The 25,265-nt window shown below is 46.8% G+C and overlaps 1 protein-coding gene and 1 pseudogene across 2 annotated transcripts in view; both read right to left on the bottom strand.

Annotated features, from left to right (window-relative positions):
- Window positions 1–1,263: 1,263 nt before the first annotated feature.
- Ptges3-ps1 (prostaglandin E synthase 3, pseudogene 1) lies at window positions 1,264–5,390 on the bottom strand (annotated as a pseudogene).
- Window positions 5,391–8,379: 2,989 nt separating this feature from the next.
- Stk32b (serine/threonine kinase 32B) overlaps window positions 8,380–25,265 on the bottom strand; it is a 262,047-nt gene continuing 245,161 nt past the window's right edge. For both annotated transcript variants that reach the window (NM_001107224.3, XM_017599197.3), the window contains 5 exons: window positions 23,101–23,217; window positions 21,551–21,676; window positions 19,085–19,216; window positions 16,581–16,645; window positions 8,380–10,366 (listed from right to left, as the gene is read on the bottom strand). In NM_001107224.3, coding sequence (NP_001100694.1) covers window positions 10,228–10,366; window positions 16,581–16,645; window positions 19,085–19,216; window positions 21,551–21,676; window positions 23,101–23,217 — 579 coding nt within the window. In that variant the 3' untranslated portion in view covers window positions 8,380–10,227. The remainder of the gene's footprint in view (window positions 10,367–16,580; window positions 16,646–19,084; window positions 19,217–21,550; window positions 21,677–23,100; window positions 23,218–25,265) is intronic.

The raw sequence follows: 25,265 nt of genomic DNA, 5'->3' as shown, positions 1-25,265 counted from the left end.
ACAGTGTAGCCCATGTGTGCTACAGGTTGTCCCTTTCCCTCCCCTGTTTCCTTAGTCCTCTTGACTTGATGTCACCTGTGGTTTGACATCAGGGAGGCTGACTATAAAGAGAAAACTATCTACATTTCAAGTCCTTGGGGTTCTCAGGCTACTTCCAAGGCCCTTTGCACCTATTTTTGAGCTTGCCTTGCCATGTGTACTCAATTCTTTAAGGAAGGGTCTTTTATCATATTAATTCCAGTGTCTCCAAATTTAAGTCCGCCCCAAGAACTTCATTGTGTTGATAAATTCTCCTCATAAGAAGGAATGGTCACGGCCAAAGGTGGGAACAATCTTTCCGCCTTCCATTGAACCATTGAAGTGGTTTCCAAAATTCCTTGGTGAGAACAGGTGACTGGTACTTTGCCATTCTATTTTTCTATTCTTTTTTTTTTTTTTTTGGAGCTGGGGGCCGAACCCAGGGCCTTGCGCTTGCTAGGCAAGCGCTCTACCACTGAGTCAAATCCCCAACCACTTTGCCATTCTATTAATCTTTTTCTTTTCTGTTTTTCATTCTTTTTTAATCATCCAATAGCATATTAGACATTAAAATTAGTATATGTAGCCACTTTAAAAAAATCTTCACTGTCATGAACATAAACTGAAATCAACAACCTACAGTTTCCTTTGAGTCTTTCATGCTCCAACTGTGAATGCTTAAGAGTTAAATAATACCAAATGTATAGGCTTCAAAAACCATCTTAAGTCAGAATGCTCACTACTTTTAGCTAAAATATACAGGGACACTGGCAAGTGATCACATACAATGATGCAAAGTACATATTTTTGAAAAATAAACTTTAGTGGAATAAATCTGAATGGTCCTCTGGAAAGGCATCAGTTTAAGATATCAGCCAATTTGTTTCTGCCTCCTTCAAGAGCCATGGTATAAGGTCTAAAGACCTTTATCTTTCCCTAAGCTGAGAGCTTCCTGCCGTGTAAGTAACTGTTAGGAAGAAAGACGACTTAGGTGAGATGCATTTATTCATCAGAGCTGCTTTCTCAGTTGTCTAGGATCTCAGCTGCTTCGTGGAATTATGGGAAATGTTCATGCATACAGATAGTGCCTTAGCTGTCTTAAATCACCCCATACAATGATACATTATCAATCCTTAGTAAAGCCTTTTTTAAAAAAAAAATAAAGTTGAAATGGATTAAAGGAGACAAGTACAACTATCAATCCAATTCTTAATTATGAAACTCTACAGAACTTACATTTCTTTCTCAAAATCCAGGCAATGGCAACATCCCTAGCTCCAGATCTGGGATTTTTTTTTAATCATCACTGTCTTGGGAATCATCTTCTGCTTCATCTACTTCTGGAAAAATCTAGATTAGCATCATGGCAATGTGGTCCATGTGATCCATCTTCTCAGAGAGATGGTCAAAATTAGACATATCTACATCTGAATCATCCTCCCAGTCTTTCCAATTATTGAAGCCCATACTAAGTCAATTAACCCTTGCCCTTTTCTTTGTTAACCTTGGCCACAGTTGGCCAGATTCTTTTTGCAAACAAAATAGAATTGATCTGTTCATTCTTTCATGCCTGGAATCATTTGGATCAATACAGTGGGAAAAGATCAACTTTATTTAAAAGCTTTATTTAAGTTATCACTTCAAGACAACCAAAAATAAGTTTGGATTTTTTTAAAAAAAAAGTTTGCATTAATATCTTTACTGCCTTCAACACCAAATTCAATGAATATATAGTCTCTTTGATCGAACCAGAAGTTAGCATCCTCTGCAACTGAGGCCAGACAAGGTGGCCCAGTTAGAGGAACAGAATCCACAGAAAAGCAACACAGTCAGGGACAGCTCCGTTCCAGTCGTTGAAGGATCTGCATGAAGACCAAGCTGCACATCTGCAACATATGTCCTAGGTCCAGTTCTTTGGTTGGTGGTTCAGTCTCTGGGATCCCACAAGGGTCCAGGTTAGTTGATTCTGTTGGTCTTCTTGTGGAGTCTCTATTCCCTTTGGGTTCCTGAATCCTTCCCCCAACTCTGCCACAAGGTTCCCTCAGCTCCATCTAAAGTTTGGTTCTGGGTCTCTGCATCTGTTTCTGTCAGATGCTGAATGGATCCTCTCAGAGGACAGTCATGATAGGCTCCTGTCCGCAAGCATAGCAGAGCATCATTAATAATGTCAGGGATTGATTCTTGCCCATGGAATAGGTCTCAGGCTGGGCCTGTCATTGGTTGACACTTCCTCTGTCTCTGCTCCATCTTTGACCTTGCACATCTTGTAGGCAGAAGACATTTTGGGTTTTAAGTTTAGTGGTTCGGCTAGTGTCCTTATCCCTCCACTGGAGGTCCTGCGTGGCTACAGGAGGTAGCCACTTTATTGGTATAGGAGACAACTTCCTGAACAGAACACCAATGCACAGGTGCTAAGATCAACAATTAATAAAAATAAATGGGACCTCATGAAACTAAAAAGCTTCTGTAAGGCAAAGGACACTGTCAATAGGACAAAATGGCAGCCTGCAGATTGGGAAAAGATATTCATCAACACTACATCTGACTAATGCCCAAAATATATAAAGAATTCAAGAAGTTGGACACCAACGAACCAACAGAGAAATCTCTAATGGCTGAGCAACACTTAAAAAACTTCTTCCTTCTTCTTCTTTTTTTTTAAACCCTTATCAGCTGCACCTCCCTCGCTTATGAAGCATTGGTAGAAATTCTGCAGTTGATATATGTGGTTTGGTTCTAAAATTAAGCTACTAGAAGTTTTAGTGGCATCTTGTCTGTGAATAAGACCATTTACAGAACTGAGTGGCTCCAGGATACCCAGGGAGAAGCGGCCATGTGTATGGCTGTGGCGATGGATTGAGAAGAGACCCAGGTCTGCCGCTGGTTCTCACCAGTCGGCAGCTGTGGGAGCTTCAAACGTCATTCCTCGTCCTGGTGTCTCAGTGTCCTCCTTTATGAAATGAGGACCCTGACTAAGTCTGTCTCACTAGCCGTGACTCCTCTGTGTGTGCCAGGACCACTGTGCCACAAGCACTCAGCACACCTCTCTATTCGTAGTAAACTCGGGGCTCTTTTGAGCCTCCACTGCCTGGTCAGACTGGGCTTAGTCCCTTTTCTGGTGGGTCTTTGCAATTTCTTTCCCTTATCCCTTCAGGCCTTTTATGGGATTGGAGGTTGGTGGTAATAACCTTTAGTTTCCAAAACTCTTCCCACTCCTCCATCATTCTAAGATAGCTTGTTCTATTGCTTTTTGGTTGCAGTAGTCAGAGGAGACAAATTCAATCTTTTAGAGGTCTCTGCTCTACTCTGAATTGCCCCATGCCTTTGGGGAGCCTCACTTGGCACCCTGTTTGGGGCTATTGATTTTTGTGTATTAGTCCACACCTATATTTTACCTTTATTGGAAATGGGCCACACTGGGGAGCACAGGGGCCTCTTTGACTTCAGCTGTATTGTTGGAGTGTGCTTAGTTGCTTGGCTTCTTCCTTGAAGGAAAAACTGGCTGAGGGTTTTGTTTCACAGCACGGCACTGGTCAAGTTGGGACAGACAGACAGGCAGGCAGACAGACAGAGACAGGGTGATGTATCTCTCGGTGGAAGCTCTGATAATGCTTACCATTAGGAAATTGGTCTCAGCTCCCACACCACCCTGTTTGTTTTAGAGAATAGAACTTCAATTTAGGTTTTGCAAAAGAAGGAGGAGGAGTAGGAAGAGGAGCAGGAGGAAGAAGAGGAAGAGGAAGAGGAGGAAGAGGAAGAGGAGAAGGGGAAGGGGAAGAAGAAGAAAAGAAGAAGAAGAAGAGAAGAAGAAGAGGAGGAGGAGGAGAAGGAGGAGGAGGAGGAGAAGAAGAAGAAAAGAAGAAGAGGAGAAGAAGAAGAAGAGGAAGAAGAAGAGGAGGAGGAGGAGAAGGAGGAGGAGGAGAAGAAGAAGAAAAGAAGAAGAAGAAGACGACGAAGAAGAAGAAGACGACGACGACGACGACGACGACGACGACGACGACGACGAAGAAGAAGAAGAAGAAGAAGAAGAAGAAGAAGAAGAAGAAGAAGAAGAAGAAGAAGAAGAAGAAGAAGAAGAAGAAGAAGCAGCAGCGAGGGGTGAGAGTGGGAGTCCCTATCTTCTGTCATACCCCAGAGTTTTAAGCTCTGGGAAGAATGGAGACCTTTGCTAAGGCTTGGGTTCTGTGTTTCCTGCTTCAACTTGACTCTGAGCAGGTTCCAAGTTGTGGCTTTTATAACAATATAGACATTTGGATGTCTCTTTTGCTGCTATTTCCCAAACTGTTTTTTTTTTTACTTTTTATTGATTCTTTATGAGTTTTACATCCCGTACCCCAGTCCCACTCATCTCCCTGTCCCCTTATATTTATCCTCTGCCCTTGCAACCTTCCCCTCAAAATAAAAAGACACAAAGAAATGAATAAAATAAGCAAAGCAAAACAAACCATAGAAACCATCTTATCGTGGAAGCTGTCACAGTGCATCATAGTGTACTCCACAGTACACCTCTCTGTCCATGCGACTTTGCTTGCAAATGTTCATTGCATTGAACATTTTCTCATTCGAGGTCTCTGACTTCTCTGACACCATTAATATTGGATCCTCACCAGGACTCCTCCTGGTTATCCTGTTGTTGCTCCATATCATGGAGATCCTGCAGCTTTGGATCCACAGGACCAGTCCCTTTCATGCTCTCCAACAATTCACAGCTGGTGTCGATTTGAGGGTAGGCAAACTCAGAGCCCTGGATCTGGGCCTGGGTGGCAGCTGAGCTGGCCAGCCTGCTGGCTTGTTCTTATTCACACCATGAAAGCGAGCGCTCCAGCACTGCTCCTGCTAGGCCACCCAATGCTGCCGTCCCCAGGAGGCAGAGCCAGCTCTTTGCCAACCCTCAGGGCTGGTTCACCCACAAACATGCCTCCAGAGCCAGCTCTACTGTGCCACCAAGTCAAGACGCAAAGCCCACTCTCCCAAGTGCCACAGCTGGTGAGGGGCTGAGCCAGCACAGCCAATTGCTGCAGGTCGTGAGGGGCAAAGAGGAGAGGGCATCACTTCCAGGCCCCATGCCACCTCACAGCAAAGCAATGGCAGGACCAGCATCCCCTACCCCCTGCCCCACTCTCATCCTCAGGGCAGCTCACCTGTGCCCTTACCACCAGGGTCAGCTCAAGCTGTGCTGTCCAAGTGAGGTGTAAGACCGAGTCTAAGTGCTGCAGCCAGTGAAACATGAGGCCAACTCTCCACAGTGCGCTATAGCCAGCGAGGGGGTAGTGCCAGTTCTGCTCAGTCCCCAGACATCCATGTGGCCCCCAGTGGCTGCCCAGACCAGGGAAGCCCCCATGCTCTTTAGGGGTAAGATGAGCGCGGGACATTGACATCCAATCCCTGCCACTGCATAGGCCCAGACCTAGACATGGGCCTGAGAGGGTTGGGTTGGGACTTCATCATGGCCTTGGGTGGTGGGGCTGGCCACTTACAACTGGGTATTCCTCTGCACTTTCCTGTCTCCAGTTCCATCTATCTTTATAATGCACAAACGGTTCCTCTTCTTTTCTCTCTCCCATCTGACCACCACATGCTTGTATATTGTAGTAGCTCCCACTGCAGGTGGGCCATGTGGCTGGAGGGCCTCTGGGTGACCTCCACTGTCTGCACTGTGTGGTGTGGCAACAGGCAGGCCTCTGTGTGTCTACAGCCTGCCTGAGCTAGACAGTGGCAGGTGGTCTCTGGGAATCTTCCCAGGCCTCAAGTCCCGCCCCCCGTTGTTATTCTTTCCCTGATGGCAGTGGCTTGGATGCAGGCCTTAGTAGCAGAAACATTCCCAGAAGCAACTCTTTTCTTGGTATGAGGAATGAGTCCGTTTACAATGACAAGTGGCCTCAGGATGGAAGGAACATTGCAGTGGTCTGGCTTGCAGGATAGGGTAAGGGTGGGAGTGTGAAGATGGCCTTGGTCCTCTTAGATTGGCCACTAGCCAATCTGTTCACTATGCTTTCTTGACCTACACCAAGAATACCTATATGGGATGCTTTGTATGATGCTGAGTAGATGCTGGGAAGGGGCTTAATGGTTCCCAAACCAACCCCATGAGGAGAAAAGTAGGAAAGGCTGTATCCTCAACGAAACCTGGAGGCAAACACATAAAAGCCACAGATGGTCTAGGGTCATGATATCAACAAAATAAGAGATAAAATCCTGTGGCCAGCACTGGGCTCTCTGGGGGTTCTCATTCCTTACTCCTCAGTCCCTGCAGTCCAATAAGAGAATCCTTTAATTTCTTAGGATTCTGGGGAAAATAACAATAGAATGATTTTAGGCAACCAGGAAGGGCCCAATGCACTGTCATACAAGGTAGATGGGGTTTAACTTACTGACAAGGTCGTTAGCTTCCTCAGTGAAGTCAGGAAAACCCTGACAAGGCCATCACTTGTCCTAGTGTCTGCATCTCAAACACTGTGGTGAATCTAAACACAAACTCCTATTTGAGCATGTAGAGTCATCCCAGGATCTGAAGGGACTGTTTCCAAGGCATTGGTTCCAGGAACCTCAGATGCCAAAACACAAGGGTGCTCTAGCTCTTTATAGACATTGGCACCAGTCTGCACATAGCTCTGCTCATGTTGAGGCAAACTGTAGAACAATTTTCCACTAGTACAATTCCAGGCACAGCATAAATACTGTATAAATAGCTCTTAGACTATATTCGTCTGACTGCAAGAAAGGTTGTAATATTCAGCACAAATGCAATAACATTTTTTTTTAGTATCTACTTTGTTGAAATTGAAACCATCTGGATAAGAAGTTGCTGTCTAGTAGTTTCCTCAGAACTGAAGCATTGTATTCCTGAGGGAGGTTCCTTAAGTGCCACGAAGTAAACAACACACAAGTCTTAGAAAGCTCCTGAAACTTACAAGATTCAAGAGCCCCTTTCTTTCCTGAGGTTAAATAGTAAAAACTGCTAAAGAGAGGAGATTCTCCTATCTGTTGAGCAGCTACAATTATAAAGAGCACTCCAAAACAGCAGAACTCATGCTGTGTTAGGCTTTTGCATGGTACAGCTAACTACCTTTGTGTCCCATACATCTGTAAGAAACCCTAATTCCCTCCTTGGTTCATCAAACTGGACTTTGATGGAATCCTTCTTTCACTGTGTTGTCAGTGTCCTGTCTGGGATGAGCAGATGTTTCTTTGTGTCTACTCAGGCAGGCCTCACACTAAAAGAGGGATAATATGTTTAATCTGATTGCTCTTCTGCCAAAGCTGGGTTGAAATAATTCAGTCTGGAAATGGAGGTTGGATGAGAGAGAAGGGAAAGTTCATTTGGAACTTGAGTCTCATGGAGACATAGTCCTGAAGAGAGTCAGTCACTGATAACATTGAAGAGAGAAAGTCCTGGGAAATGCAGGGGAGACTTGAAGTATGTTGAGTGATGGCACCCAAAGCAAGTAGACATAGCCAGTTTGTGTTATGTTCCTCTATCTCATTCATTAAAAAGCTGCTGCTTGCTCCTTACCAAGCAAGTTCTGTGAAAGCTACAGAAAATTTTCATGGAAACCCACACAGGAGCCATGCCTGGCATGGATTAGTGTTGCCATGGGTCCCAGGAAACTCTGAAGAGGTGGTAATAACCTTTAAAACTGATGTGGTACCCTGCACAGATGGAAGCTGAAATTTATCCCAGTGGAGAGGAAGACCGGAAGGTGGTGAGAAAATCAAGAAGCCCATGAGTGCTTCTAAGTGTGTAAAGTCCAGGTGGCACCTTGAGGACATTAGAATGCATGTTTTGTCTATGTGCACCATGTTCCGGACTTCTACTCTCAAGGATGGATTCTCTCTTTACAAATACATAGTTGTAATATAAATTACAGTCAAGTGGGGAGGCCTTCAAATAGGCAAGCTCAATTTGATCTGTGGGGAAAGTCAGTGTGTCACTGGCATAGCATCCTACCCGCTATATCTCGAATCTTATGTCTCCAAAAGTTTGTGTTCTAAAAGCTTGGTGCTAGAATTATATTTAGAGGGAGAGAGACATTTAAAAGGTGAGTCTTGAAGGAGAACTTTAGCTCACTGGGGGAGCACAATAGGACTCTGACCCCTTGTCACTCTTTGATTCCTGGCTCCTAATGCAAGTCAGTTCACCACACACTCCTGCCATAGGTTGCCTCTCCCCGTGGGCCTTAAAGAAAGAAGCCAAAGGAAATCTTTTCTCTTAGTTATCTCAGGTGTTTTGCTGTAGTGACAGAAAGGTGATTACCTTATCTCTTCACCCCATCTCTGCTTCTGATTAATTTGGAGCCCCTTATGTATAAGAAGAAGGCCCATCCCACCCATCCCTGAATTAAGAGCAGTTTACAAGGAACATCCGAGTGCTTATTTATTCTTAACAAGGAACATGGACTTAAACAGAGCCAAACAATCAGGTTTCCCCACCTGCTACTCCCCCTTCACCACCACTTCTCAGTCACAAGCTCACCCCAAGGAGAAATTGCAATGCTTCCAGGTCACAGTGTAGAGAAGAGCAGCTGGGGGTTTCTGGAGGACAGGAAGGACAGACAGGGCTTGGAGACAGTCGAGTGGGCAGGAGATAGACATAGAGGGGGGACTCGGTTAGGGGGGGTGTACAATGCTGTTATTTGAAAAGTGTAAAACCTTCTCTACATCAAAATGTCTCTCAAGAAATGACACTGACAGACGCGAATCATGGTGAGAAAGTGGGAAATGGAAACAGATGCCAAAGCGAAGACAGTTGATCTCAGCAGGGATGTCCAGACCTCAGAGGCGCCAGGTAAGAAGAAGAAACAAACTGTAAACTTGGAGGATCCTTGGCCCACAGAAAACGAACCTGCTATGTCGCCAAAACAAGAAAGTACTTCCAACAGAGGATGATGGTGATCATGATGGTGGTGAGGATAAATATGAGGAGGAAAAAGAGGAGGAGGAGGAGGAGGAGGTGGAGGAGGAGGAAGAGGAGGAGGAGGAGGGATGGAGAAGAAAAGGGAGGAGAAGGTGGTGGTGGTGGTGCTGAGGAGGAGGAGGAGGAGGAGGAGGAGGAGGAGGAGGAGGAGGAGAAGGAAGAGGAGAAAGAAGAGGATAAGAGTGATGGCCAATGGCTGCTGGCTGTCAGTCATCGCTGTGTGATATGTGGGATCTTATCAAGCCCCGTAACAACTCTGCAAGGCCATCCTTCTCCTTCCTGTTTGAAAATGAGGAAGTTGACCTTTGAGCAATCACATGACTTGCAGAGGTCTTCCAGTCTTGGCTGCAGCTGGTAACCAGTAACTGGCTTTCTTTGCTAACCTCAGCATCCTCAGCTCAAGGGTCAGCTAGTCCCTGACCAGGGCACAAAATGCTTTGCTTCTTGGGTGACTCTGTTTCTGTCGCCAATAGACTTTAAGCACCAAGGCTTCTTAAGGTATCAACAGAAAGCTCTGACTGCCCTGCCAGGGAGCCTTTGCATGACAGGCTGGACTATTTTAAATTCTTCCTGGGAAGGAAAACCTGGAAGGATGGTGGGGATGGAGGTTCTGCTGCAGGATGAGTCTTCCCTGGGACCTCATGACATTCAGTGGGAAGGGGAATGGCCAGAGGCACCTGCGTGCCATCCAGCACAGGGATGTGGGGATACTGTGAGAGCTGGTGATGGCTGAAACCCGAAGGTGGGAGCAGCTTTCCATGAGTCAGGGAAAAGCATGTCTGCAGCAGGAACCCCTGGGTTTGGTATTTAGGCTGCACCATTCCAGATGGCCAGGAAGTCTGTGGATGACTCTTCCTGGTTATTTTAGGACCTGGGAGTCTCACAGGAAGGGCAAACATGTCAGCTATTTATGTTGGAAATACCATCAAACAAGCTAGAATGGGCCAAACTGCAATGTTTTCATGGTTTAAATTGTTTAGGGGGCTAGGGAGGATGCTTCAAATATTGAGACATTTTACATGTATAAACACTAGATCAATGCCCAGGAGTTTACATATTTGCAGTCCAACCAGATTCTCACAAATGCATGACTGGAGACGGGACAGAGATCTGTTTAACCCCTTCCACAGATGCAGAAAACTGAGGCACAGAGAATGTGTGATTTGCTCAAGGTCACACAGCAAATCAGCTGGAAACAGGGACCAGAGCTCTTTCTGCATCTGATGTTTTAGGGGTGAGACGGGGCCCATCAGGGGACAGAGGAGGGGTTCTGGGTGCCATCTGGGCAGGCGAGCTTAGCTGCTGCAGCCTCGAGGGCATGTATGGGTCAGGATGTTGTTGTTTCGACCGTCTTGCACCTTGCTCGAGGTCTGGTTTCCTACTCGGCCATCCAGGTCTGAGAGCTGACCATCATGTCCCTGCTGCCTCCTGAGTCTGCAACAAGCAAAACGTAGACTTGGTTAGTGGGGGCGGGCTGCATGCAGCTGCATACTGGTGAGAGACCGGAACCTGACTTCCCCAGGAATGCATGGCTCTCTGGGAGTCCCCAGTGCTCAACCTGGGTGTGCCAGGGTGAGCGACTTAATACACAGAGCCTCAGTTTCTCTGACTATAAAATGGAGATAATAACTCCAACCTTGTCAATCCCTGTGATATTTATAAAGCATCCCAGACATAATTTGCTCGGTGTCACAGCTAGGAGAGTTGGTTGGTGAACCCATGCACCATTCTATCTGTTTATACCCATGGACAGAGCAGTAGCCATGCGTCCGGGAAAGGGGCTATGCTGGAAGGCAAGGCAGCCCCTGTCCTCATAGAGTTTATGGTGTAGAGTAGATAGGCAGTGGTCAAAAAAATACCACAAACAAATATCTTCATAATCTGCAGCCAGATGAAACAGTCCATGACAAGCCATGCTAAGGGTGTTAGAGTCTGGACGCTGCATCTCTTGGCAGCTGACCACCTGCTGCAGGGTGGAAGGTGTCCATTTCCCTCTGTCTTTGATCTTCAAATTCAGGGTCACTCACTGCACCACAGCTGCCACTTGTTGGCCAGAGGAAGAACAGAGACATTTAGGGGGCAGCAGAGAACCCATCCAAAACCCAGCCTCTCACCTCTCACGTCACCTTGGTTAAGCTGTTTAGAGTTTCTGAGACTGTTTCTTTAGCCACAGTGAGGCTTGTGGTATGGGGGAGGCAATGGAATCAGAAAGGTGTAAGGGAAGTCACTGGTGTGAGTCTGGAAATCATAATACTTCTTTAAAATTAATTTACATCCCAGCCATTATCCCCTCCTGGTAATCCCCTCCCACAGTCCCCATCCCATTCCTCCTCCCCCTTGCCTCTGAATGGGTGCTCCCCCTCTTTCCTGAAGGCATCCCCCCTTTCCAGGACCTCAAGTCTCTCCAGGCTTAGACACACTAGCATAGGATGGTGGTACATATTAGTAATTCTAACTGTTGGAAGGCAGAGGCAGGAGCATCACACTTTTGAGGTTAGACCAGGTTATATAGTTTCAGGCAAGTCAAGGCTACATAGCAAGAACTTGTCTTTTAAAATACAAATGGGGGTGGCGGGAAGGTGACTCAGTCAATAATGTAAGTTCAGGAAGTGATTGAGGAAGACACATGATCAATCTCTAGATTATTACTAGTTCCATCTCATTCAGGAAGACACAGGCTTCAGGTGCCAGGTAGAATTGACCTAACCTATAATAACATTTCTGTCAAACAGGGCAGAGCAGGTGGCCGCACACTATAGTTATCATTCACATGAAAGTCCTTTTATTAAAAAAAATAAGAGAGAGGGGTCACCTGCTTGTGTCTGTCATGCTCAGGGCACTGTGGCTGACCTTAAGACTAGAGCCTCAGAACGTGCACCTCAGCCAGATGGCAGCTGGGTGTGAGTGTGAGTGTGAGTGTGCACCAGTGCGAGTGCTCAGTGACACAGCACTGTTTCATAGGACAGTGACTTGGGGGCTCCTGTTCCCTGCTCTTTCTCCATCCACCAGGACTGGCAACAGGAGGGCTTTTCTTCTGGGATGCTCTGAAGCCTGTGCTTTCCCCACCACAGCTGAGCTCCCATCTTTCTACTCACAAACTTATCCATCCATCAATCCGTCCATCCATCTCTCCATCTGTCCATCCATCCATTCGTCATTCATCCATTCACAGATATATCCCACATCCATCTATAAATCCACAGAAACGTTCCCTATCTATTCAATTTTAATGTGATTATTTATAGATTTATTTATAAGGTATCTATGGCCACATTCAAATACTGTACCATCTGTTTGTCTGTCCACTCTCATATCTGTCTGTCATCCTACTTCATGTACACTCCCACCTATATACCTACCTATATTTATTCTCCATTCACATATCAATATATCCTTCACCCATCACCCACCTTCCATCCACCCCTGACAACATATTAACCCATCTAGTCTGTCCCTCCAGTTATTCATTCATTCTCCACTCCATCTACTGACATGAGCACTCACCCTACAATCCACCCAGGCATGCATACATACATATATGCATTATGCACACACCAATCATCTATCTATACATAATGTATCAATCTATTACCTACCCATCCATCATCAATATCTGTTCGCACAGTCTAACCTCCATCCATTCATCCACTCATCCCCTGTTCTCCTCATCTTACCCATTTTTCCAGGATCTCAGTTGAAGGGATCAGAGAGTAGGACAGAGAGCGAGTAGGGAACCCTCACTGTGAGAAATTATCTCCTAGTATCTATGAGCAGGGCCCAGAGCTAAGACCACTGCAGTGGGGCCCAAGGGCCTGCTCACTTGCAGGCCTAGCCCACAGCCCAAACATGTATAACTTAGGAGTGAATGAGGAATTGCATATATACAGTAGGAAGAGTTGACTGTTACCCATGTAGATGGTTTGTCTATTTCTATGACAGGAAATGATCAATTTCTCAGCTAACCCATCGTTTTAGCTACCAGTGTTTGGAGAATCCCAAGTGACAGATGCAATCACTTTAAACTCTGCAGCTCAGCCATGGCTCACCAAAGTCAGAAAGACCCCATGTGTCTAACCCTGTGGTCCCAAGCATTTCAGACCAAGGTGACATGGACTGTCATGTATCTCTAAAGATAATACAAAGGGGCAGACAGGCACACAGGCCCTCAAAGCAGAGTTGATATGACTAGGAGGTTTCAGAAGCCATGTACCAAATCAAGCCACGGTTATCTGGTTGGAGATGGAGGGCAGGTATCAGGATGAGAAACCAAAGACTTGTTGGGGGGTAACTCAAAACTCTTCAGGAAAATTCTCACCTCCTCTGGGGAGCCCCAGCTAATCTCACCAAACCCCAGGTCTCTATATCCCAAGACTGTATCTGGGAGCCACTGAATTCCTCAGGTGCAACTACTTGGTGTCCAACTAAAAGTGAGCCACCCGCGGCCTTCCTGGTCTCTCCTCCATTCCTTTTGCCTATAGTGGATCTCAGTACATATCAGGCTCTGTTTTTGACCTTCCCTGCTTGGTGCCCTTCCCATTGTGCTTTCTGGATACTGTTGCTGGCAGTATGTTCTCTGGGTTCAGTGAGGCAGCCAAGGTTGTCTGTCACAGGGCTATTTCTTCTGACATGAAATACTCTCTCATCATTTTCTGTCCCCGGCACTAATCAGCCCCTGGGCTCCATCTCACTTTTTCCTCAAATAGTCCTGAGGAAAGGCAGATGGCTGTGTTCATCTTATGTTCTCACTATGTTCACGAGGTCTGAAGTTCGGAACTCTCTGGGAGCTGCTCCCTGACTTCCCCCACTCTCCTTGGCAGCAGGCATCCCTCAGTGCCCCCTGGGCTATGGCAGTATCTCTCTGTTTTCACATTAGCTTCTTCCCTGTGAATGTGGGTTACCCTTTTCCAGAGGGGCTTTCGTGATAACTCACCACAGGGGCTGTCAGGCAATCTATGGCTTCTTTCTAGGAAGCCTGAGAATAAAATAACAGCCAGTTAGTCAGGAAAGCAATGTGGAGATCTCACAGGGGAAGTTGCCAGTGTCCTACAGGCTTGCTTCAGGGAATCCTGCTCATAGTCCATAACCCATCGTTTTAACTATCAGTGTTGTGAGAATCCCAAGTGACAGATGTGATCACTTTAAACTCTACAACTCAGTCATGGCTCACCGAAGTCAGAAAGACCCCATGTGTCCAACCCTATGGTCCCAAACATTTCAGACAAAGGTGACATGGACTGCCATGCATCTCTAAAGATAATACAAAGGGGGGGGGCAGGCACACATGCCCTCAAAGCAGAGTTGATATGACTAGGAGGTTTCAGAAAGCCATGTACCAAATCAAGCCACGGTTATCTTGTTGGAGATGGAAAACTATATATTTTTTAATTCACTTTATATCCCGATTACACTTTCCCGTTGGTGAAGTCTCAGCTCCTTTTCCTGTTGCCATGCCTTAAAGCACTTTGACAAAAGCAACTTAAGGGATGAAGGGTTTATTGGACCCACAGTTCCAGGAGCAGTCCATCACAGCATGGGAGTCACAGTGGCCAGAGCTTCAGGGAGCTGGTCATGTCAATCCACAGCCAAGAAGGAGAGAGGTAAATGCAAGCTACCTAGACACTCCCTTTTTCTACTTCTATAATTCAGGACAAGGAATGTTGCTACCCATAGAGAGAGGGTCTTCCTAACCAATTAATGCCTGATGGATAATCCCAACAGGCATGCTCAGAGACCTGTCTCCCAAATGATTCTAGATCTCATCAAATTGTCAACTAAGATTATTTATCAAAACCACCATTGAGCCTGGGGAGTCTTGTGGAAGAGTCAGGGATTGAGGGAGCTGGAGGGGTAAAGGACACCACAAGAAGACCGAAAGAGTCAACTAATCTGGGCCAATGGGGGCTCACAGAGACTGCACCACCAACCAAAGAGCATGCATGGACTGGACCTAGACCTCTGCATGTATGTAGTAGATGTGCAGCTTGGTCTTCATGTGAGTCCTCTAATAATGAACAGGGGCTGTCTCCTGACTCTGTTGCCTGCCTTTGGATCCTTTTCCCCTAGCTGGGCTGCCTTCAGTGGGACATGATATGCTTAATCCTGCTACTATTTGATGTGCTAGGGCAGGTTGGTACCCATGGTGGGGCATCTTCTCTTTGAGGGAAAAGGAAGAATGGATGGGGCAGGGGATGTGAGGGAGTGACTTGGAAGAGCGGAGGGAGGGGCTGCAATCAGGATGTAAAGTGTATTTAAAAAGATACCATTTTGACTTGGTCCGTTGTAGTAAATTATAGTAGATATCAAAAGACAACCAGGCACTGCTTTTGGTTGCTTGGTTGGTAGGATTTATCACACTACATTTTAATATGCTTTTGTAATTCCAGGCACATAGTCAATACTTAGTGAACAGACACAGACACCCACAGACACAAACATACAGAACATACAGACACACAGACACAGCCACAGCCACAGCCACACACACACACACACACACACACACACACACACACACACACACACACACACTGAGCCTGTACTGAGCATTAATGCTGAAGCAGGCGGAGATGACTGACTATAAAGAACTGACCATGGTGCCTGGCCTAGACCAACTTTCACGTCCTTTCTGAGGGCTGCATTTTCTGTATCCTTGCTTGGCTGCGATGAGCATGCTGGGATCAGCTGCCCTCTGCACATCATACTTCAATTTCCTGTGATGGAGACCCAAATGTAGCTGACCTGTGTCCTGACTTCTTAGGGAAACAGAGCGTTCAGAGCCAGCTTTATTTTTACAGGACACTTCCTCCTGCTGTTTCGGGGCCCCTGAGTTATCTTCCCCAGCTAGGTCTCATACTTTGAAGTGGCTGTTGCCCTGGTTGCTGTTGCTAAGGACCCAGGAAGTCTGGCCATGCCTTGCTTATGCCCTGTGCTCACTACTACCGCCCTTCTACCTCCATGGATGTGCACTGTCCATAGCTGCTGAGCTTCCGACAGGCTCCTTTTCTCACTGTTTCACTGGCTGATGATGGGAAAGTAGAGCTACTCCCAGACCTGCGCCATCCCATGCCTTACCTGCCTCCATGGGCAGAGGCTCCCACACACCGCATCCCTTGACCCAGGTAACAACAACAACAACGGCAGTTATCACTTCTCTGCTGAACATTCTCTTCTGCTGGGCCCTGCACCACAGACTCTATATCCTAAGGATTATTCTCATTTGCCATGCTGACAAGGAAGCTCAGAGTGACTAAGGGCTTTGCCTCAAGGGCTCCTGAGGGCTCCCACATCATTCTACACACGCAGCAGAGCCTACTTCTTTTTAGCATTAGAACACAGATCCTAATTCCAAATCGAGACACATCCTTCCCTTCAAGGCCTGGGCATTGTTTCACTGTGTCCTCCCTTCCAGCACCAGGGCTGCAATCACTCACTGTTGGTAAGGCTGGGCCACTTTGTCCTGGGACCCTTAGTCCTGGGGGATAGGCTCCGCCTAGGTGTGACAGAGTCTATGGATGACTATACTTCTCTTAAAGGGCTTGGTCCTGTGGAATAGGCTCAATCCAGAGGTGACAGAGCCCAGAGTTCACTTTTGCTGGGTGCCTTAGTCCTGGGAGCCAGGTTCTGTGTGGGTGTGGCAAGCTGAACTTACTTCTCTCGGTTGAATATGATGAACTCCTTCCGCACTGTCTCCAAACACTGCTGCAAGTGTCCATTCTGTCAAAGAGTACAGAGAGGGGTCTAAACGGCAGAGCAGTGGACAGGGGGATGAGTCAGAGGGACACTGAGGGTGACTAGTTTATTTAATTGGGGCCACTCGGGATTTAGAGATAAGCTCAGTGGTTGGACCCAGCAGTTGTGTCAGGAGACAGAAGTGTTTCTGTGTCTGGGCTCCCTCATGTTGGGATGCTCAAGCCTGCTTCAGGGCATGGAGGAGGAGATGTATAGATCAAGATATTCATGCCAAGGCCTCCTTGGAGGAACAGAATGTTTTAGGGACATACCCCAGAAACTGTGTGTAGATGACACATGATGCTCCGTGAGCCTCTAGGATTACTGCACTGTGGTGCTTAGAGGGGCTGGCAAGATGGTTTCATTTATTTTTAAACAAGAACAACACAATAAGCTTTTTTTGGATCAGAGGTTTATATTAAGGCCTATATTATCAAGTTTATATTAAGGTAACTGCAAAAATGTAAAAACCTGTATAGTATAGGGGAAAGGGGCTGTTATGGACTGAGTTTTGTCCCCAAAGAGTATGTTCATTCCTTAAGCCAGAGTGTCTTACTATGGCCTGATCTGAGACCAGGTCTTTGCAGGTATTATCAAGTTAAGGTGAGGTAGGGTGGAATGTTGTGGGGGACTGAAGCCAGGGATAGGTGTCTTTGCACAAAGAACACAGAGTTAGAGACCCAGTGACAGGCCACAGGAAGTTGGAGGGGAAGATGGAAGGATAGAGTTGTCAGCTGGGCAATCCTAAAAAAGCTAGAAGAACTGGGATGGTGTGATGGTTAGTGACACGAGAGACACATGATGAAATGATTAGTTCAAAGGTCAGAGTGCACACATAGACCCTTCACAAGAATGAGAGGTAGGGAAGTTAGCAGGATGTGATTGGCCCAGGGGTGGGTTTGGAGTTCTAAATGGTGGTGGAGGTGGTGAGACTGTGCTTATTTCATTGGCTGAGAAAAAGTCAAGCAAGATTCTCAGATCCCAGAGTTCTGATTAATGTTGTTGGTCCACACTAAGAGGCTTGACTATGTGAGAAGAACAGCCAGTCAGTAATGGGGCTAGGACAACATGACAGGATTTAGAACAACTCAGGAGACAAACTTGTGGGCTTACCTGTGAGGGAGATTCTAAACTGAATTAATTGAGATGGAAAGGCCCACTCTAAATGTGGGTGGTACCATCTCATGGGCTGGGATACCAAAATGAATAAAAGGGAGAGAATGAGCAGGGCACCAGCATTCCTCTCTCTGTGTGTCCCGACTGTGAACACAATGTGACCAGCTGCTTCAGGTTCCTGCAGGATAGATCCTTCCTAAAAGGTGCACAGGGACTGGGGTACCCTGTATTGTTCTGGGGTTCTCAGTGTGGATGGTAGGAGAGTGGGCACTCCCTCTTTAGTCATCCTTGCATATATCTGCACTATAACAGTTCATTCATATGCTAGAGGCATTTTATAGTCAGTTGTACTGGCTGGCTGGTTTGGTGTGTCAACTTGACACAAGCTGGAGTTATCACAGAAATAGGAGCCTCAGTTGAGGAAATGCCTCCATGAGACCCAGCTGTAAGGCATTTTCTCAACTAGTGATCAAGGGGGGAAGACCCAGCCCATTGTGGATGGTGCCATCCCTGGGCTGGTAGTCTTGGGTTCTATAAGAAAACAAGCCGAGCAAGGCAGGGGAAGCAAGTCAGTTAGAAACATCCCTCCATGGCCTCTGCATCAGTCACTGCTTCCTTGAGTTCCTGTCCTGACTTCCTTTGTGATGAACAGCAATGTGAATGTGTAAGCCGAATAAACCCTTTCCTCCCCAACTTGCTTCTTGGTCATGATGTTTGTGCAGGAACAGAAACCCTGACTAAGACAAGTCAGCTCTCTGTGACCTCAGATCCAACCAACTGCAGTCTGAAAATGTGGAGAAACAAAGAAGTTCCAGAAGAGTCCATAAAGCAAAACATAAAAATTTGAAGTACACTGAATGCTACACGAAATGCACAAGAATGGAGTGATATGCAAGTCACCCTCCTTAGCCTCCTCTGTGTCCCACAGCCCCAGCTAAGTGTCAACCTCCAGCATGTCTTACTTGTGAACTTTGTAGTTGGGCCTGTACTGGTGAGGTCTGTGTTGAACATCAATGCCCACCACCTATGTTACACACAGCATTTGTGCTGTGTCAAGTAGTGGAGTAATCCCAAAGCAATTTGAAGCATATGGAGGCTGTACCTGGGTTTTATACCCAGTACAAAACCGTTCTATACAAGGAGTGTGAGGATCTATGGGATTGGCATCTAGTGGGTTCTTAGCACTACTTCCCCAAGGACACAGAGGGAGGAAGGTGAAGGCTGTGGGCTGAAGTGCACCTTTGAACAAGAGGGAACCAGCCTCCACACCTCCCTTCTTTCCCACAGTACCGTCCCCTGAGAGCTCACCAGGGGACAGCTGTCCTTCGTGCTGTCTCTGGACCTATGCTTGGCCAACCTCTTCTTCTTTTTGTGAAGCGGCTTGGATTCTAGAATCATCTCTTCAAGTTCAAATGTGGGGTCACAGTTCAGTCTCCCCTTCTGAATGGAGGTAGAAAGAAAAACATGTTTTGTGGTTATTTTGTCCGTGACTGGATGTGCATCCTCTACACATAGCCCAGGCACCGTCACATGTGGCAGTGACTGTTAGCTGTCACCCTGGGATGCCTCGTGTTCTGTCTGATGATAGAATCAATGCACCCTTAGCACACACACCATCCAATCAGAGACCCAGTACCAGCTGGGCAACCACACCCTGTTAACTCCCTGCATCTAGCTCTGGGGTTCTCAGCCTTCCAATGTTTCAGCCCTTTAATACACTTCTTCATGCTGTAGTGAACCCCAATCATAGAATTATTTTCATTGCTACATCATAATTGTAATTTTGCTACTGTAATGAATTGTAATGTAAATATCTGTGTTTTCTGATAATCCTAGGTGATCCCTGTAAAAGGGTCATTTTAACCCCAATGGAGTCACAACCCAGTTTGGAAAGCATGAATCTAAATCCTGTACTGTTCATACATGCAGTTGTACTTTATTTTTACTAATTATTTCATTATAGATGCAATCACTTGCTATTATTTTTCTTATGATATTTTTATAATTTAATTTGAAGTTTAATTAATGAACTTTTGAGGTAACCTTGGCAGAGACAGTGTCTTACTATGTAGCACTAGCGCCATGGCCATAGACTCACAGAGAGCTTCCTCCCTCTACCTAAACAACATTTGTGATCAACATCTGCCCAGTTCCTGGTTACCATCTCCTGGTTACCAGTTCCTTTCCACAGCTGGAACTGTCCACCCTCAAGACAGGTCCTGCTAGAGGCTTATAGCTTTACCCACCCTGACTTACAGGCCTAGGCCCTCACATCAGGGTTCCTAATCCTTGATGGCTGGCATCTTGATGGCCCACCTATCAGCCACGCAGCCCTGTGACTATGGCATCAGTAGTTCTGTAGCCACACAGGGAATCACAGTGTTGCTGTTCTCTGGTCAAGGGCTGGCATCCTCACTTATAGAGACTTGGGGTAATGGGAATGCCTGTCTTCCAAAGAACTACCTTATGCTTTTTACAGAGTACTGTGGTCCTTTCTGTTTTCCATGTCCCTGGCCTATGAGGCTCCCAGTCAAGAGAAACAAGGCCAGGTGCAGCCTCCATCCAAGACAGACAGCCTGGCCTCTGGACACTCACCTCAGTTGGTTAACTTTGGATTATATGTGACCTCTGCCCTGTGTCCACCCTTGTGTGAGATGCATAGCCTCAGTTACTAGGATTCACTGAGACAGACCCGCTAAGCTTCCAGTGTCTGTCCCTTTAAGGAAAAGTATCTTCTCAGCTGTGTCGCGGTCTGGGTACCACCACAGGCCTGCCAGCTTCAAACCTAAGTCACAAGCTAGGGTCTGCTGATCATGCCAATTTGGCCAGGATGTCACATTGTCTCAAAGCTGGTGAGTGTTAATACAGTCAGAGAGTGAGAGGAAGATGGGGTTCTCTAGGTAGGACTCTTATAACATAAGTCACAAAACCTTTGCAAGACTCACTTTCCACAGTTATTAGGTGAGGGTAATGAGGCTGACATGAGAAAATGGAGGAGGAAATTTGGGGCTCCCCGGTGCCCTTCAGTGGCACCCATACACACATTGATCTCTGTTCTGTTTGTAGAGTTCTACTGTGATAGAAGGACCCTAGCTCCTTCTATCATTCTTGACTTCCTGAGATTCGCCAAGCATCCCTACCCTGTTGTGCACATTTGACCTTGGTATTTTCCCTCTCCCAAGGAAAAGCTTGAACTCAGGCTCACATCTCCCCAAGTAGCCTGTCATCCATTGATTCATCCACTCAAATGCAGGCCATGGATCCTGTCTTGCACGAGTTCAAGCTCTGCTGGCCTCGTCCCAGATCATCTTGGGAAAATTATTTAACCTCACTCAGAATACTAACAAGATCCACTCTCTGGCTGGTATGAAGCTTCCAGGAGCCTCATGGGAGGCTCTAAGAACAATGCCAGTGCAGAGCCCACACTCAGCCCTGACTCATGTGACAGTAGCAAACCAAGGACCTCTGGTGCCTTCTAGTCCAGTGAGGATGAGCTCCCAATGGATGGCAGGCTCCCTGCGGCCAATCATCATCTGCACTAACACAGTCCTTGACACCTGTGCAGAGGGGCAGGAGAAGCCAGGGATGCTCAACAGCTCAGGGCTCCACTACAAGAAGCACGCCTTGGAAGCCTGGTCCACACACCCTGGATCTCAGTGAACTGTAAGCCTGTTGGTGACTTACTTCGGTGACCTTCAGGGAGTTCACCAATCAGTGGCAGGGGTCAGGCTTAATACCAGGAGGGGACCCATTGAAAGGGATGATACGACTCACATTGGGCACAAAGCCAGGCATCAGCGCCTTATTGAACACTGCATCCCAGTTCATGTCAGCCAGGTAGGTCATGCTCTGGATGTCACGGAGGCTGGACAGACGGATCTCGGGGTCCTTGGTCAGCAGCTGCAGTCAGGGGGCAAAGGCACAATGTGAATGGTGCACCCCATAGGAATGAGCATGGACTTGGAACATGTTGCCTCACTCAGTACTTATGCTATGCCAGGCAGTGTCCTACCCCATCTGGGTTCTCTCTGGAATATTAAATGTAACTGCTATAACAGGGAGCGAGTACAAGGTTGACTCTCTTCTCTAAGGTCATCTGGCAAGCTACTCTTGGGGAGAGACTAAGTTTTTAGCCCTCTGATAAGCAGCCTCTCTCTGATGTTCACGAACGCTTTGATTGGAAAGAACAGGCTGGCTGCCTCATCAGAGGACTTATGACTCGGTTTCACAAGAATTAAACAGAATTTTCCCCTAGGAGTTACAAGGTGATCTCTGCATCCTAACTGAGTGGTCCACTTTTAGCTTCTCTTGAAGGCCAGTTTCTGCTAATGGAGCTAGAGTTTAAAAACAGCTATAATGGGGCTGGTGTCTCAATGGTTAAGGGCTTTCCTTGTACAAGACCCCAGATTTGGGTCCCAGGACTCTCATAGTAGCTCAAAAACCTCCACAGACACCAGGCCACATATGTGGTATACATACATACATGCAGAAAAAGCACCCATACACACTAAAGTTATTGATTAATTAAAAAAGAATAGCTATAGGCCAATACTTTGCATTTTCTGTGTTTGTGTATGCATATGTGTAGATGTATGTGCATATGTATAGATATGTGTGCAAATATGTAGATATGTATGCATATGTGTAGATGTGTATGCATATGTGTAGATGTGTATGCATATGTGTAGATGTGTGTGCATGAGTATGTGAAGATCAGTGGTTTCCATGTCTTCCTCAATTGCTCTCTATCTTATGTTTAGTGGTAGGGTCTCTCACTGAACCTGGAGCTCATGGATTTAGCTAGATTGACCAGTAAGCTTAGGAGTCCTTCTATCTCTTCCTTCCAAGTGTGGCATACTGCTGAACTCGGACTTTTAGGTGGGTGTTGTGGGTCCAAACTCAGGCTGCCATGCTGAGACCTCCTGAGATTGGCTGTTGTTTCCTGGGAGCAAGAGGAGACCCCCACTTTCATCATAGGTCTGGGGTGAGGCCCAACAGGATTAGTAAGGACCTCACATGTGCTAAAGAGGAATGGGACACCCTTCTTGTTGGTACTGTCACTATCATCGCAGGAACATCTTAACTCTATACATGCAGTGGTCAGGACCACAGCATACATTCTACTAGGAGTAGTTCCTAACACCAGCAACCACATGCAATGGATATTTCTGTCTAATAGGAACTTGCCGTGAACAGGGAAGAGTCTGGGCCAGGCTGTCACATGCCTGACTGTGCTGGGCTTTGTAATCTGTGTATGTCACCATGGTCACATTCATTTCTGGGTGTGGCTGCACTAGCCTTCTACACAGCTGCCCAACCTTTACCTTCTTCAGCAGGTCCACCATCCCCTCACACCACGTGGAGGAGTAGTGGACACGTTCCACCTTGAACATGTTGAGGATCTCGTCGACGGGTGTGGCCGAGTGGATTTCATATGGCCTCTGCAACAAAGGACAATGCCAGAATCAGAGAGAAGGTCTTGGTGGAGGCAGCACCCTCTTGTTCAAGGACTGTGTGAGTATGGGAACTGATCCAGATTCCTTTAAAGATACTGTGAACTGTTCTCTCTCAGCAGGGCAGTGCAAGAAGAGGGCATGGAGGGACTCTCTTGGCCATAGGAGGCTGAGGTATTTTGTCTGTGAGTGGAAGAGGCAGGACTCACTCAGCAGCTATGGTCACAGGCTGGAGTACTGACACTTGCCACTGAGCAGCCACTAGTGACAAGGTCATACACTCCATCTACTGGGAGATCAGCCACCACCTCTCTCTGTCTTGGCTGAACAGGTCTGTGAGTGATCAGACAGGATCACTACCCTATTGGCCATGTGTTGGTGCTGTATGAATGCTAGGAAGAAACCTATAGAATCCATGCTTGTGAGTGTATATGCATGCATGTATATACATGGTCATGTGTGCATCTGTGTGTAGGCCAGAAGTGGACATTGAGTGTCATTCACCCTCTACTTAGTTATTTTGAGACAGACTCTCTTACTCAACCCGGATCTCACCAAATGGGTTAGACTGGCTGGCTAGAGAGTTTCTGTTCCCTCCAGTTTTTGCCTCCCTAGCCCTGGAGTTATAGGTGTTTGCTGCTGTACCCATTTCTTTAACAGATTTTAGGGATCCTACTCCGTTCTCATGTTCATAGTGCTTTGTTGACTATGCCATGACCCATCGCTAATCATGAGAACTTTAACCTTCAGATGTAGGAGGCATGTACATTTAAAGTTACCCTGGGGCACTACACTGAGGTACTCCTAACTCGGGAGCCCGAGGTTTAGCCCTCCCCTGTTTGGGTGGGCATGGAGGCACAGGCCTTCCTCCAAGTTAAACAGCGAGTGTTAAGGCCTGTAATGCATCCGCTCACAGTGACGGATTCCACTAGTGCATTGTTCCATTGTCCTTAGGACGCCCTGACTCAGAAGCTGCTCTCTTTACAGGGTACGGTGATTGCGAGGCCTGCTGGCAAGAGTGGTTTCCAGCAGCAGGAAACTGGGTGGCTTGTTGCAGAGTGCAGTTATGTCTTTATTCCGGGAAACTCATTTTTTTTTTTTAAGAAAAAGGCAATTTGCTGTGAAATGGAAGCATAAAACGGGAGAGAACTGGTGTGGGCCCGCCATATCACCTGCTAGAGTATGGCTGGCAAACCACTGGATCCTATGTATGCCTGTGTATTCTTTTTACTCAGAATAACCGGTCTTCAGGCAACTTGAGACTCCAAAGCCTCAGAATTCAACCCCTCCTCCCCCCAGGTACTGATCTCCACAGAGACAGTAAGTCTGGGAAAAGACAAGAAAGCTGGAACCCCCTGATAACAGACCCAGGAAAGAGCAGAATCACCTCCTGGGCTCTGTCACCCAACTCTGACTCCAGGCCCTATGGTCTGCCTGCTTCACTGAGATAGTCAGCAGCCTCCTCATTAGGTGGAGCCCTGCTCCAGTGGTGCCCACAGCAGTCCTTGGTTCTGCACGGGAGCCTCTCTCTATGGGGCATTCCAGGCCGTCTTCCTTCATTGATTTAGCCTCTCTATACCCCAATATTTTTGCTTACAGTCGCCAAAAGGTGCTGGCTGGAGACAAAGACAAGAGGGAACACACAGAGAAGTTGTTGGTAGTCAAGCTAAGAGGGCAACATGGTCCTGACTGGGTCTCCAAGCCTCGCCTTCTACTGATAGGGAACTCCTTGCATCATGGCCTCCGAGGTAGGTACCATTCAGTGTGCTGTTGCTAGTGTCTAGAATCACATTGTAGATCATCTCATTACCAGCCTCGGCTCCAAATATTCTCAGCACTGGAGTTGGACCTCTTATACCAGGGTCTCTCCTTGTAGCAGCACCCGGAAGCAGGTGATACCCAGGCTTATATCTGCTTGTTATCACTTCTCTGTTGCTTCCCTGCATACATCTGAGGTACGGCATTGTACCATGTACCAAGCAAAGCTCTCAGGGACCTCCATGGAAGTTCCCTGACTGCCCTATGACGTGGTGGGA

Source organism: Rattus norvegicus, chromosome 14 (assembly GCF_036323735.1).
Source record: "Rattus norvegicus strain BN/NHsdMcwi chromosome 14, GRCr8, whole genome shotgun sequence".
Classification (NCBI taxonomy): Eukaryota; Metazoa; Chordata; class Mammalia; order Rodentia; family Muridae; genus Rattus; species Rattus norvegicus.
The sequence above is the reverse complement of the archived record's forward strand: the minus strand, read 5'-3'. Positions and strand labels throughout refer to the sequence as shown.